This window comes from Wasmannia auropunctata, unplaced genomic scaffold (genome assembly GCF_000956235.1).
Source record: "Wasmannia auropunctata unplaced genomic scaffold, wasmannia.A_1.0 LD336085.1, whole genome shotgun sequence".
In the NCBI taxonomy this organism is placed as follows: Eukaryota; Metazoa; Arthropoda; class Insecta; order Hymenoptera; family Formicidae; genus Wasmannia; species Wasmannia auropunctata.
The window spans coordinates 1436031-1452273 of record NW_012026805.1 but is presented as its reverse complement, the minus strand read 5'-3'; the positions used below and the strand labels follow the sequence as shown (position 1 = coordinate 1452273).

General features: G+C 38.7%; 1 protein-coding gene across 1 annotated transcript in view; it reads right to left on the bottom strand.

Annotated features, from left to right (window-relative positions):
• The window catches only part of LOC105448456, a 35005-nt gene extending 20296 nt beyond the window's left edge, over nucleotides 1-14709 (bottom strand). The window contains exons 1-6 of the mRNA XM_011687007.1: nucleotides 14645-14709; nucleotides 13402-13704; nucleotides 10626-11146; nucleotides 9598-9926; nucleotides 4497-4698; nucleotides 2796-3047 (exon numbers count right to left, since the gene is read on the bottom strand). Coding sequence (XP_011685309.1) covers nucleotides 2796-3047; nucleotides 4497-4698; nucleotides 9598-9926; nucleotides 10626-11146; nucleotides 13402-13584 — 1487 coding nt within the window. The 5' untranslated portion in view covers nucleotides 13585-13704; nucleotides 14645-14709. The remainder of the gene's footprint in view (nucleotides 1-2795; nucleotides 3048-4496; nucleotides 4699-9597; nucleotides 9927-10625; nucleotides 11147-13401; nucleotides 13705-14644) is intronic.
• Nucleotides 14710-16243: the final 1534 nt, after the last annotated feature.

Here is a 16243-nt window from a genome sequence, read left to right as displayed (position 1 = left end):
CTATTTCCATTAATGTAGTTTAATTTTAATCTCGGTTTAATTTACTTTTAATCTTTTCCTAATTATTAAAACTAGAAAAAAATAAAGAACAAATTGAACCGAAATTAAAGTTACTTTATGTATATTGGTGAAAACGGAGTAAAAAATTAATATTATTCGCGTTATAACCGTAAATAATAAAGTACAATCATGTCTCATATATGTATGTACGTTGCATTACATAATACAGTATAATAGTTTTTTTTCGTGGTATCTTAAATAAGTAATAAATCTATATGTCGCTTATACCGGCTATAGAAAGCGTCCCGTGAGACGCTCGTGATTCTCGTGTCAAATTCTGAAAACATGTTTTACGAGGAGATATAAACCGCGCGCGCGATTTTATCTTAGCGAAAATTTTATTGGCGTCGTGCGCCTCTTCGTATCGGCAACTTTCGTATTTTCTCGACGTCAAATATTTTCAGCAGGTAAAGCTTGAAATTAAAATCTCGTTAAATTCTTACCTGAAAGCAATTAACAACTAACAAGAAGAAATAGAAACTTTGTAGGTCAAGCCCCTCAAGGCGTTATTTTCTAAAGTCTTTTCGTCTCTAAGCACATTCGAATCTACCGTCTCTCTCTCTCTCGCTTTAAATTTTCACAGAGGAAAGGTCAACTCCGATTTTGTCACGAAGCACGCTTCTGCAATTCGATATAAACTTTAGAAAATATTCTGCATATTGTACATTGGAAATGTGTTTCGCGCGATATTCACCCCCTCGTTTTATATATATATCGATACCAAACTCGGCAGCCGCGTCTAGAAAGGGAAAAAGTATCGTAACAGGTTTATTCAATCGCGCGTGAATATTCAACGTTTCACACTTCGGTCGGCAGAATCTGAGTAATAAGATTAGCGCTTACAATGACACGACTAGTTACCTGAGTCATTGATGCCCTGCGCTTCGTTAATTCGCGCTCAGTTCGATATTAAACGCTGTTACATATATAAATATTTTACACAATATTGCTATTACATTATATGCAAACATACTGCTTTAAGAGAAATCCAGAACACTCTTGTATAATTCATGCATGTGTCAATAATTTACATATCGGTTTATACATAGTATATAATTACAATTATGGCTGGACAATAAAATCATTTAAATTTTTCGTCAGTTTAGATGAAGGTATCAGTATCTTTTTCTGTTGTGCATGAATTCAAGATATTTTTTCGTCTTTTCTGCTTAAACGTAGATTTCTTGAGTGACATTTGGATTCCACTACTTGTCCTACTTTTTCGCAAAAGGTGTTTTTAATTTTCTCAAAAGTACAGATACACGACATTCTTTCTTGCAAATAATCCTATCATAAATAAATTTAAATATATAAAAACAAAGTATAAATTTTACAGAAAATATTACTTCTGTTATTTATATTGTTCATATCATATTATGCAGTAACGTCTCGTGCCAAGTATATACATGTAGAAGCACATCTCCGTAAAAGAGATGTTATAGCGTCTCTCTTTATATTCTTTATTAAATATGCGCTGTTACATATTCTGAAATACTATAGCGTTATGCACAGAAATTAAATATGATATCAGATAACATTTCTTTATTCTAGCAAAAGAGTGCGTAGAAAAAACGTACCTTAATTTATAAGTTGAGTAAAAGTTGAATTTATTAATTTCTAGTTAATTATATTTTTTAATTCGTTCACGAAAAATTAAACAATTTGTTTCTCGACTTGTGCAACAAACACAACAGATTTCTGAAAGTGTAGTCTCATGTGAAATTAAATAAGAATTGTTTCAATGGAACTCTCGACTTCATCAAATACCAGCGTATTACACGAGATTACGTATAAAGACGCTATAAAAAAAGTATTTTAAGTTTAAAATTGGAGTATACTTTGCGGAGTATATTTTACGGGAAATGCAATAAATTATTTCAAAATGCAAATAAAACGTTTTTTCCGAATAATAAGTGCGAAAGATAACGTTTTGTTATCGCTAGATGTTTGTGCCTTTATGCCAACTGCGCTTGAAATATTATATTTGCCATCCAGCCTTGATATATTATATTTGCATGATGTCTGAAGACCACGCTCTAAGGTCCAACGCGCGTGTCTACGTAACTTCAACGCCACACGTAAACTCACGCGTTCGATCTAGAGCAACAGTCCAACTCGCTTCGCGACGACGAGAAGGCGAACCGGAGATAGAGGTCGGAAATATTCTACGGCACGCTCCTTCCCAGAGAGAGAGATAGCGGAGATAGCAGAGACGAGGTGGCACAATCGCAAATATCACCGCTCGACCGTAGAGTAATAAGCGCGACTGTCGATCGTGTCGATATCGCTATTGCTATCGACACCGCGTTGGAAAAATATTTATTGCAAAATTGACAAGAAAAATACATTGTCAATTCTGTAATAAAATTCCTGTGCGAGAGAATATATTGCAAAAATATTCAATAGCGCGATCCACTTTTTTTCCTGGTAACATTTATAATAAAAGATTCAGAAATGTAAACTTAGTGAATCTTTAATATTAGTGATGAATATAAATCTCTCGAATAACGCGACTAATTAGAAGCTTAAAAGTATCGCGATATATAATTTATTTTAAATCGGAAAGTTATGAGACTTGGCGAATATATATATATAACTCTCTGCGTCATTCGAATGTTGGAAGTTTCTAACATTCAAACGTCTTAGAATTGGCACACATAGTACTTACCAGCACATATCACAGGAATGTTCGTCAAATTATAACACTTGGCCCCGTTAACTATGCTTGAACTTACCTAGAGTTGCTGGACGCCACGCTATTGTTGGAGCGCGATCTACGGCTCTTTAGAGAGTCGCCCCGATTCACCACTCCCTTGCCCGTAATGCTGAAATGCCGTAGTCTGTAGTACTCCTCCTCCACGCCGGTATTAGGCATACTCGCCACTCGCGATCTCTGTTGCGGAAGACACAGGTAATTCGGTCGACCGGAGGATCGACTCCCGGGAGCCTTCACCGACTGTGATCGACTATGATGCGGGCTTCCGTATCTGCGGGTTATTCGATTGTCACTATATTTGACTATACAGGATGATTTCAGAAGGAAAACTTCATACTTTGGATAATCGCTGAAATTCGTTAAGATTCAAAAGAAGTTTCATAAAATTTAATATATAATGTAATTGTCCTTGCATATTATTAGAGAGATATACAAATAATATTTTTCTTAAGTATAATATATTTCTAATTTTTGGAAACTTTCAGAACACGACTTTCAATTAATTTCGCGAATCGCTATAATAATTGATAATTACAACAATGTTAAATCTGTGGTGTCAAATTTAATTTTATTTGAGTCGCCACTGCTCCTACTTAATATATGTATATTTTTAACTAAAACAATGGAATTTAATCCAAATTTAGGCTAAATTTGAACTGTTTTAAAATATTTAACTCCATTGTTTTAGTTAAAAATAACTAGGTGGAGGTAGAGTATTAAGTCGTAGGAGCAGTAGCGACTCAAATAGGGTTACATTTACAACACTACAAATTTAACAGTGAAGTACAAAGCTGAATATAAGTATTGTATGTTGTATGACGAAAGTATATGTATAATATATTTATATTAAAGATAGATCGTAAGAATTTTTGCAACGTTTAAGAAATATGTTATATTATTATTAAACATGTTAAAATCTTAAAAACAATAAAGATAATAATTCTTTTAACATTAATAAAACATATGTTCTTCTTTATATCTTTTTTAAAATTAAAATCCCGACATAGCTCTGGAACGTATTTAGAACTGGACACGTGTCTATAAATCTTTCCATCTGCAGTGCTTTATTCTCTTTCGAAGTATGGATTTTTCTTTCTGTGAGATACTCTCTATATAAATTCATAAATATTGAATAGCTCTGGCCAAAACTCTTTCGACAAAAAATTTCCTGGTAAACTTCCTTTTATCGCGACCGAGAGCACACTAAATTACTTAAAAACACATGAGGGAAAAATGTTTATTGAGCTCAATGCATTACGCGCGCAAAGCGGTTTAATATTTTTTAAATATTCCTTAATATCTTGTTGAGCACGTTATCATGCAAATGTTTCATTAAAAACACTGTTAGATTGTGAAATGCGTTATAATTTAAAAAATGAATAAGATAGTGTGGTGTCGTATTGCTAAAAATCGACAATGACGTTGGTCAAGTTCCGGTCAGAAAACCATTTATCTTTAAAAAAAAATCAAATATATTTTGAATATTATATTACTATATTGAAAATGTAATATTTTAGGGAGAAAAGAGAGAGAAGGTGAAAAAACGTTTTAAAATAAAGCAAATATTATATGATGATATAATATCATATTTACCAAATATGACATTATATCCACCATTATTCCTAAATCTTTATGAGGCCTACATCAGGCCGATATCGATCGTATCGTTTCCTATGTCGTGCAACCGCAAGTGCCGCAACAGCGGTCGATATCTGCTTACCTCATCTCGAAGTCGTGTATCTCCTGCAGGGTGAGGGTGTTGGCAACGTCTAACAGCTGCCGCATGTTCTCCTCGCGTCTCCTGGCGTCGGTGTCCGGATGCAGCAGAATCGTCGCCGCGGGCGCATCCAGCGACAAGGACGGCTGTTGCACCACGATCGTCGCCTGGGTCGATCGCTTGCTGCCGCCACCGGCACTTCCGCCTTTCCGGATATGAAAAATTTATTGTGTCCGTTATCCCGTCCTCGGGCTCGTCGATCTTACGGGGTCACGAATCGGCGGGGGCGCGAGAGAGAAAGAGAGCGACAGAGAGAGACAGAAGCGTCTCTCGTCGCCCCGCATCCTCGTTCCCGCGTCACCTCTCATTCTGAACGCGCGGAATGCGTTTTCCGGGGTCTTTCGGCCACCCTTCTTCCGTTTCCCCACCTCGGCGAGATCGCCGAGGGGGATACGTTTACGCGAGATGCGTGTCCGACAACACACATTCGCGGTTAGGTATTCCTCCCCCGAACGGAATCGCCGTCACCCGTAAATCATCTTGACGATGATACTTCGCGGCAAAGCTTTCGATACGAGGATAGAATCTCGATAATGCTGACATCGATTATGGAAAAGGTTCGAGTGTATTTACCCGTCGAGAGTGTATAGGCTGGGTTAAGGGTCTCCACCTCGAAAAAATTTTCCGCGGTTTTTAAGCTTAGTCGAAGAGGAAAGAGGGATAATGTAACCTTGAATAAAAATAAAGGAATTGTGTACACGCCTCTCTGTTTGCTAATTATATTTTCTTATCTTTATCTTATTCACATATAGCTGGTGTAGAGAGTACGTCGAATCGATGGTTAGCTTCCACTTATAGAGTCTCTTTGGAATATTTAGGGCCAATATCATCTCAAAAGAGGCACACCAAGAATAGTTTCTCTGTTAACCGACTGAAAATGGAGGGACTGTATTGAAAGCGAAGCTTATCATTCTTTAATTAATTTTGATTTTTACCTCAGCGAGAAACATTAATCCCGCTCGACAAGATAATTTGATAGCAAAACTTGATAATGTGGAAATGTGGAAGTATTAAATATATTATATTTCCGCAATGTATATAAATCTCGTCGTAACACGTGAAACTTGTTTGAATTTGGAGTTAAAGTTCAAAGTTGATCGTTGTGCTTCATGGTTCAAACATAATGGTATCCAATTTTTGTTAGGAAACCTTGTGAACCTTTAGAATCGATCACGAAACTCTCCCCTGACGGTGCAAAGGTAAAAAGCGTGAAAACGCGTGGAAGATGAAAAATTTCCATGCGTAATAGAGCGATCGTTTTTTTTTCGAATCTAAAACGCATTGTTAACATTTCGATCAAATAAAATTCATCATGTGACCTTTGAAACGGTGGAAAAAAAAATGTAACACGAAGAAATTTATTGGTCGATCAGCCCGCATGAATCGGTCTGTATTCAATAAATATTCGTTAGTTTACACTTGAAAGGAATTTTGTAACTCCCCTTCGAAGCAAATAGGATCTAAAATCAATGCTAATAATGATCATCTTAGCGATTCTTTTACGTGGACAATAGTTGATGGTTCTCTCGTAAAACTTTTCTCATCCCGAGCCCGCGGTAATTTCTAGCCCAGCCTGTGCACAGAGGTCGACGAGGATATCTTTAAGACGCGGAAACCTCTCGTTTAAACAAAAGTTCCGCAATCTGCGAGCTCTCGAGAGTCTTGCGCAATTGCAATTACCGAGATTCCATCCGACAGTGTCGACGTGACGGACGGAATAATAACGGGGGGAGAGAGAGAGAGAGAGAGAAAGAGAGAGATTGCGGATAGCACGGAGGAGACGGCGATCCCGCAGACGTCCCGCGGTGGGTACTAGTGAATAGAAACAAACAGGTAAACGACAAAGGCGTGATTTCGATAGCAGGACTCGCGCAAAGCGGCATTCCCAAGTCTTCTCCCTCGCGCTGCTAAACGGCGCGGCGTAGCCGAAGCGAGCGGGATCGCGCGTTTGCTGAGATCGATGTCGCGCGATGAATTAAAACTACGGCGTAATTTCGACGAGCTTCCCAGATTTCGGCGTGCTGCAAATATACGCGAAAATGAGATTTACGCGGTCTTGCGTGATCCCGCGTGATTTCGCGTGCTTGCAACGCAGCCCCTTCGCTTGAGAGATAAAATTAGATTTAATTTTCTTGAGCTTTTATTCCCTACGAAACGCGTGCTTGCACCCGAGTAAATATTTTTTTAAAGAATAATACTAATTAAGTCGTGTAAAGAGAGAAAAAAAGAAATTGTAATTAAATGCACAAAGTACTTTCATCAGAGAAAAATGACTTAAATATAAACTGCACTCTGTTTACTTTTTAATACGGCTATGCATAAAATGCTTAACGATAACCTTTTCGCAGACGAAATACATTTTTAATTGAACTCAAACTCATAAAAACTGGCCTTAATTATATTTAGTGCGATAAAAATTTTGCGACCCGAAAACGTTCTACGTTTATTATAACAAAATGCAATTTTTCCATATTTGCAGCAAATCGAAATATTGAAGTCGACGAAATTATGTCGATTTTAATTCTCAATATCGTGGTGTCGTCGATAAATCTACATCTATCTATTTATCTATCTATAACGACACAAAGTTCACATTTTGTAATACATACAGTACAAGAGAAAGCAGAAATACGGAAGAGGTAGAAATTTTCGACGACGAGATATGTAATTTCTTTCAGAAAATGTACAATTTCTTTTATTATACGTATATTATATAATATGTATATTATATAATATAAACAATGCAATATAATTTCAATTTATATCTCGATCTGGATGTAAAATTTAAAATATGAAAATAGCAAGCAATTTATAAAATGTTACATGTTTAATTTTACAGATTGATAACATGACGAGTGTATCTGACGTTTCTACCTCTTCCTTCATAAATCGTTCGCATAAGCATCGAATAAAGTTAGCGGAGGTTCAATTGACTCTCTGTCACTTTTGCAGTTCTGCTTTTATAAAAAGGATATCTTTTTTTTTAATTCTCCGTGAAATAACCAGTGAACGTTTATGTGAACGATCTTACGACAGCGACAGAAATCACACTAAGCCGCGATCGGTGTATTTTGCACACGCAACGGATTTTCAATTAACGATCAAAGCATCGGCGACGATATTTCCCTCGACTACGGCACCGATTTTATCATCGCAGACTTCGCGAGACAACGAGCTGCGACATTAAGAACATCGGCATCACGTCTCATAAGGACCATCTTGCGGGAATGACTTTCGTAATATTCATTTTCGCGTGTGCTTTTTTGTTACTCTCTCCCATAGTAGGATCGATAAATGTCGTCGTCGTCGCCGCTCGTTGCCGTTGTCTGAGATTCGCGCGAAAGAGGCGCAAGCAGTTTGATCGACAACGCAAGAAGAGACAAGGACAAAGAGAGACGCAGCGAAAACAAGAGATGGAGAACAAAGGAGAAGAAGCCCAAGCGCATTCGCATAGTCGCATTTGTGTAACCGTATTGTATCCACGTAATACCATTAAAAAGGGCGGCCGCCGATAGGAAGCTTTATCAGATCGTGTCCCACCGCTCTCACTCATTCACACACATTATTGCATCGTCATCTTGTCATCCTTATCTTGCCATCATTATTGTCATCGTTAATATCTTATCATTTTGTTATCGTCATTGTCATCGTCATCTTGACATTGTCGTCATCATCATGACATCGTCATCATGACATCGTCATCATGTCATCGTCATCATGACATCGTCATCATGTCATCGTCATTTTGATATTGTCATTATTATCGTCATTGTCATTGTCATCGTCATCGTTATTTTGTTATCATCATCTTGTCATTTTATCATCGTCATCGTCAATGTCATAGTTATAGTTATAGTTATTATCATTGCATAAGTTTCATGCGCTTTCGACGGTCGCCCCCGTGTGGATACGAGAATGACTATATATCGTCTATTCGCCGGACTATGTAATACCTATTGCGCAAAACGGGAAAAAGAGCCTGACCCATGAATGAATGGCTGAAACGAGTGGATGAGATTCTGAAAGAAAAGAACATCAATTCATTTCCTTAGAGCTACCGTCAATTTTTTCTCGTTTACTCCCGTTTCCTCTACTTCACGCACGCGTTATTGCATATACGCACATATACGTATATGTATCCACAAATGCGCGGGATCGATTTACGCCCGCGCGACGCTGTCAATTAGCGCTAACCCTGATTAGGCATATTTTATCCCCTCCATTCGCGCGAATATTTGTTGAAATTAGTACGCGAAACAAAAGCAAAGTAGTTTACGTTTTTTTTTAAAAAAGAGACAAATATAATTGTTCTAATGATAAGATTAATAGTTATGGCATCTTAATTTTGATAGCTTTTAATTAATTTTAATAAAGTCATTAAAATTCCAATATTTGACCAGACTTCTCTACGGTCTCTCTATATTATAGTCAAGATTGTAAGTATCATAGAGTGTATAGCTACCACGCAATCTAGAGACAGTGAGTCTCGAACTGGAATTACTTAAACAACTCGACTGCGGAATCGGTCGATAGTCTTGGCTAACTGGTTAGAGCGATCGACAGCCCCAGCTAACAATAAGTAACACGCAGTATATAGAGAGTAAAATCGGTGGCTCATACGATCAATGCTTACCGAGGTTGCCGGTTTTCTATCTTTTAATTCGTAATGATAACCGCGAATGAGCGATTGATCACGATTAGTAAGATACAAGCTCATCAAGTAAATTATTGTGAATATGAATTTGACTAGACGAGACCAAAATGAAAGGGAGGGTGGAGGAGAGAGACAGAGAGAAGGGAAAAAATATATTCGCGCCTAGAAATTTGTGAGAAAGTGAGATTCGTGGGGTGAATAGAATGCGAGAGAATTCTCTTTTTTTTCTTTTTATTGCTGACGAAGGTCGCGACGTGGTCCCTGTTGTCACTGTGATTTCAACGAATCTTGACGTCACATTTAAGAAACTACCTAAGAACATGGTGAACTGAGAGAAAGGAGAGGGGAGCTTTTTATTTCGCGCGCAAAAAAAAAAGAACAGAGACTCACCCGCTGATCGTCCTCGCGACTTTGTGCTCGCGTTACTTTGAACGTTGCAGCCCTGAGTATTGCACGGCTGGGTCGCACCTATGAGCGATATATCGAGCGGATTGGTCGTCACATTGATGTTGGGCCTCTTCTGGCTCCGCTTGTGCTCGGTCATGCCCTTCTCCAGCGCATTCGCCTGGCTCGAGTTGGCTTTCCCGCCGGCCGCATAATCGATCTGATATCCCCCCCTGGCGTTCTGCTTATCCTGGGCGGCCACCAGATTTCGAATCGAGGAACGCAAGTCGGTCGCATCGGGCTGGCCCGCGTCCACCGAGCCCCTCACGGGGGTGCTGAATGCAAACGGGATTGTAGGATACGGATCTCGCCGCGATTACGCAAGTCGGCAGCGACTGACAGATTCGCAACCAAACTAAAGAAACCCCCAAACTCTCCTCCCAATTCGGAACAAAATTTAGCCGAGAAAGTCAGTTGGAAAATTTCTCTGTAACTCGTAGCCTAGCCGGAAATTTTGTATCCCAGAGGGGTAAAAGATAGCAGAAGTAAAGGATACGTACGTTAATTCCTTTAAGAAATTTCAATCTTGCCCGAAGCAGAGATGGGGATCTTTAATCTGGAAATTATTGCACGAGATAGCGATTTAAAAGCGAGAAAAGGGAAATGTAACTGACAGACTATACAGCTCTGTAGGCGTATATAGTTTTACAGATAAAGTTCGTTCTTCCCTAAATCCGCCTAAAATATTCTTATCTTCATTTCAAGATAGAGGAGTCTTCCGAACGTTCCATACAGCATCGATCTTTTAGACATTTCAATGTTTCTGATTTTAGTTCGAGATTTCGAGTAAGTTTTATTGCTCTGTAACATCGATTCACATTCTCATTCAAAGCATCGGCCAGCTGAGAGGGAAATTTTTCCATAAAATCTACCCGAGCGTGAAATCCACTTTCTACAGTGATATCATTTACTGCCTCTCGCCTAATCGCGTTTCACCGGGATCGTTATTCACCGGAAAGTCAGTTTAAATTTACCTGAAGAAATCCGCGGCTCTGAGATCCGGAAGAGGCGGGGTTCTGCCGCTGCCGCCGAAGGTGAACCTGGTCTCCTGGTGCGTGGGGATCGGCGTAGGTGGAGGCAGAGTCGTCGCGCCCTCGGCGCCGTTACTCGCGTTGTGACCCTGACTGATGGAGGAGCCGCTGGCCGTTTTATTGCCGCCGTCCGGTTGACCCAAGTCGAATCTCGAGCGCATACAGCGACCCGAGGGCCCGGCCATCTCGGTCCCGTCGAAGCCGCAGAGCGGGGTCGTAGGCGACGACGGAAGTGGTAACGGCGGTGTGGTTTGATTCGCCGGCGCCGCGACGGAGATCGGCGATGTGGGCGACGCCGGTGACGAGGTACGGCTGCCCCCGATCGTGTCGTCGGGATGTCCCCGATGACCAGCGGGATGGATGGATGATTGTTGCGACGGGGCCGTAGCGGGAGGCGACATTTCGGCCGGCACGTCGATTAGATCGAAGCTGTCGTCTGGCTGCTCCCCGTCTGTCGTCGTTACCTGGAGAACGGAAAAAAACCGTGTCAACCGATATATTTTAGTTACTGGTATTTTTTATGTTTTCTTTCGAAAATTACTCGAATTATGATGAAACTTAAAACATACGCCAAGGTACATCAAAATAATCCGAGTAGTTTACGAAATTTTTGAAAAAAAAAAAGCGAAATTTTTCCTTCAACTTTGATACCCTGTATCTTTAAAACTAATAAGTTTTCAGACATATATCATGCCTATAAAGTTTTCGTTTTGAATTTGTGTGAGAAGTCACCCTTTTACTTAATATCTATCCTGTATATACTTAGTTAAAATTAGCATGATAAAATAGCTGATTTGAAACAGAAAATTATCGATATACCTGTTTCAAAGCTTATATGTATATTGATCCGATTCGCCTCGGTCCATTCTACACTCTTAGCCATAAGTATAACCACCCCCATAAAATGACCGTTCTATATTTAACAAAACATAAATTAAAAATGGTTTTATTGAAAAATAATATTTATTTTTATAGCAATTTTAATATTTTGTTAGTTCGCCTTTAACTTTTATTATCACTTTTCCAAGAAAATGCAATAAATTTAGAGTGCTTTCTACTTATGGTAGTTTTTTGCCGTACTCAAAAATATATACAAATATATACAAATACACGTATAATAAAGTTCCCGCGAGTGTCAGCGATATTTCGTGTTTGAAATAATTCTTCTTTACTAAATATATTGAGACATGAATGTTTCGTGAACTATGTGAGCGATGAAAATAAGTGAACCGATTTTGACGAATTAAAACTTCAGAGATATAAACAGATAAATAACCATGTTTCAATTAGTTTTCAGTGAAATTTAACAAAGTTATAATTCAAAATATATATAATTTAACAAAAACACACGTATATAAAATATATAAAATATTATGAGATTTGAAAAGTTATGACTAATAACTTTTTTTGATAATTGTATTTAAAAAAAGTCAATTTTAAGCTCATGTCGGAAAATCTGAGTGATTAAATTTAAGGTTGTACAAAATATCTCACAAACTAAAGTAATTTTCTCCTTTCTTCTTTTTCTTTTTTTTCCACCTTTTAGGATATATAAGTATTTCAACTTTTCTCTAATTAAATTACCACCTCGCGTGCAACGTTTAAGATATTTCGCGTGGAGTCAGTTATTGCCTATCAAGCACCTATCAACTCGAGAAATTGATCGATGTGTCCGAGTTTGCGGAAAGTAAGCGAATGGAATATCTTCGAAATGGTCGGTAATCTAAAAAGATCGTTGGATATCTCAAACTGCCTCGGAGATATACGTTCGTTATTCCAAGAATAACGGACGCATTAATCACTCCCTTCGGTAGCATCCCACGAGGAAAAAAATATTCCACGATTCTCGTAATTGTTCATTTAACGCGGGCTCTTATTTGTTAATTCATTTAAAATTAATTCAAAGTACCGTACGCGAAAAGCGTAGACGACGGGGTTCTCGCACTTTGGTTTCATGCTTAACTGCAGATTGAAATATGAATACTAAGCACGCAAAGGTGCCCCCATTAAATCGCAAGGCGAAGAACATACACTTTTCTCCGGTATATAGATTCATTAAACGGCAAACATGGCAACGCGTTTCGTCGATATTGGCGTATAATTTAACTTTCTTCGGCGCTGCCGATGCAATACAGCGCACAGAACACGCGCACGCTTTACCAATTAACATACCTAATTAATATCGTGTAACAATATTTAATATCGCGTAATAATATTTAATGCTTACAAGACCGTAACCGAAGATTGTGTTTGACTTCAACATTGCTTCGCGCATGCAACGTGTAGTTTGCCGTTAATATTAATAATATAATATAATGGTAATGTAATGGCCATCGTTTTGTATACATTGAAGGCTTGCAGAGTTGTATCTAATAACGTTGTATAATAACGGACATTTCGTAAGTATATAGGTTGATCAGCTGTCAAAGTCCAAACTCGATCGTCTAATAATAACAATAGAAATGAATTTACCTTTTTATCTTGATTTTAATTCTAATTTTGATTTTAATTTTAGTTAATGATTATAATAACGTTTCTTGAAGCAATAAATGTCCGCAATGTGTTGTCGACGTATACAAATTGCGCGCATTCTACAGCATTTATTCGCTGGCATACCTATGCCACCCACGGTCCGGTCAAATTTGCACGCCGCCAACGCTGTTCAATGAAACGTGCTTGTCTAGCTTTCACGTGCTTGGCTATATAACTCGCCACTCACCATGGTGAGCATGGTGTTGGCGCTGTCGGTGCTCGTGTTGATCGTGGTCTCGGACGCCGTACTGGAGCCCATGACCACGACCTTCGGCACCGTGCGGCAGCTACGGCTGCCGCCGGCCGACTTGAAGTTGAACCGCCGGATCGCGGACGACAGAAGATCGCCGTCCCGACCGCCGCCCCCCATGTCGGCTCCTCCATGCTGCCCCCGCGATGGCTGCGACTGCGATGTATCCCCCGTGTCACCACACGCGCTACTCCCCAAGCTGCCACATCTGGTTGCCGACTCGCGATTCCTCGAACACCCCTGCAACAGCGCGGATTTACGGAGATTCGCGCGCGTCACCCTCCGTTCCGTCCGTCACACGGAGCAGTCAATCGGGACGATTAGATTGGAATTCGATAAGTCGCCGGGATAACGATACGAAAAGGAGGAGTTTGAAGGAGGAATTTGAATCCCCTGTTCCTTTCCGTCACGATTCTCTTTATACTGGTCTACCCAAGCAGAACGAGAAGTCATTATAACATCATGAGACACGGTAGTGTCTTAGTTCAGAATAGGTCAGAGACGTTATACTGGCTGCAAAATTTTTAGAAATTCATTTTTCACGATTCATATTCTAACGCTATTTTGTCGTTATCGTGATCTATTGTTTTGCTTGTTGAGTAAATTCAAGTTGATTTAATGATTACGATTATTAGGCAATATATCGATGAATAGCGATAATTATAGAAATCACAGAGAAAAAGGTTTCTTCAGATTTAGTATTCCTAGTTATTTGACTGATATTTTTGTTTTATTGAAACACAACATATGCTTATACGAAACATTATTTGTTTGAATAACAATTTTGTTATTTCGTTTAAAAAATCTTTATTACTTGACGGAACATTATTATTTGAAGTAATATCTTTCATGTATTATTTGATTACAATAAATGCAATTAATACGAACAATGAAACAAATCATTTATTTAAATAAAAATAGCAAAATATTTTGATATGCGTTGATATGTTCTATGCAATTTATTTAAAACAAAGATATACATTGTTTCAAATTCAAACAATCGTATTTATTGATTCAAACATTGGTTTGTTTAGACCATTCTAAATAACAAATTTGTTTGAATACATTAACATTTATTAAATTCAAAGAAATCGTTTTCTCTGCGTATCGATAATTATAAAATAGTTAAAAAAAAAAAGAAATGAAATGAAAAATTGTTGGATGTCTGATTCGCGCTTACTTGGGACTTGTGTTCCGGGGTGGACGGTGGATTCGGTGTGTTCGGCAGCGAGCCCCCTGCAGGGGTACAGTGCCGCAGTCGCGCCAGGGCCGTGCGAAGTCCCTCCGTCACGAGAACCTTTTATTGCTTCCGATTTCTCGCCACTACTTCCCGCGCCGCCTCCTTGATCCACCTCCGCGCGTGCCGCCTTCCGCCCGCCGTAGGAGTCACGTTCTCCTTACGGTCGCGCGGCAGGGTGCCCGAAATCCACCCTTCGTCGCTCGCCACGGGGATGATCGTACGGGGTGATCGCGGGGTAGTCAAGAGATTCACCAATCCGCTGCCTCGTGCCGCTGATTGTGTCCCGCGCCACTTATCAACCACCACATTCACCATTGCACAACTTCCTCCGCCCTTGCACAACCCTCCGTGATTCTCCTCTTTACTCCCCGTTTATCTTCTTTTCATTACCTAGGGAAACACAGAGTTGGGCAATAAAATCAATCATCGCGAGTACAGATTGCTCAGTCGTTCAATTAATGATTACGGTCATTGAACAATCAATGGTCGTAACTAATGAAAGTAATTAAAGTTAAGATAATCGTAGATCACGATTAAATTATTAGCTATTAAGAAAAACGAATAAGCTTCTTATTGATTTCAATTAATAGGATATTTTTTAAAGATTTTTTAAAGATTTTTAAATAAAATTTTCAATTATTAGTTATAAATAAAAAAAATTTTATATTAGCCATATGTCGTGTTGAAGAGAGTGGAGAGAGGAAGAGAGAGAAAGAGAGAGAAAGAGAGTTAAAATTACTCTTAATATAACTCTCATTTTAAATTCATATTAATAATTCACGTTATTCTAATAAGTTTCTGTCACGATTGCATATAAGAATAATTTTTCGATGATGGCACTTTTTACGCATGAAAATATTTTTTTTACCACAAAGTATCAATGTGCAATAAATATTATAAGTAAAGTCTTTTATTTCGTAATTATCGATTAATGATCAATGATTTACGATTATAAGTAGTTCTTCTGATAAGCGATCACTTTAGTTGGTCTACTAGTGATTAATTTAATCGCAAATATTCTATTATGATACACCTCGCTTTTAGCCGGTTTTAGACCAATGTTCTTCTTCTATTATAAAATATTTATTAGCTACATGCTATCCGTCGTTTACGTTTTATTTATCGACAATAGAAGTACGGCGAGAAATTGTTTATGTTTTATTCATCCACGAGAGGATATTAGACGACAGAATTCTCTGCTATCTATTAATCAATTGCTAATCATCATAAAAATAATTACTTTCCGATACCGGCTGGAAGATCAGACACCGTAAATAGCAATCCCCTCTCTGCGATTTAACGGCAAGTTTTACGGCAGGCTTGCTTGGACAAAAATTCGAGAGCGGCGTGCGAATATTGAAGCCTATACACACTGAGCCAGAGTTTTGCAATATTGTATCTCGGGTGCGGAATAAAACGCAAAAGTCCCGTATTCGGTGCGAGACAACGGCATGTGCCCGGTCGTGGCAATTTTCATTTTAGATTCACATCAGTTACCGTACACGCGATTCGACGGGACGTTAGTATTTATCATATCGG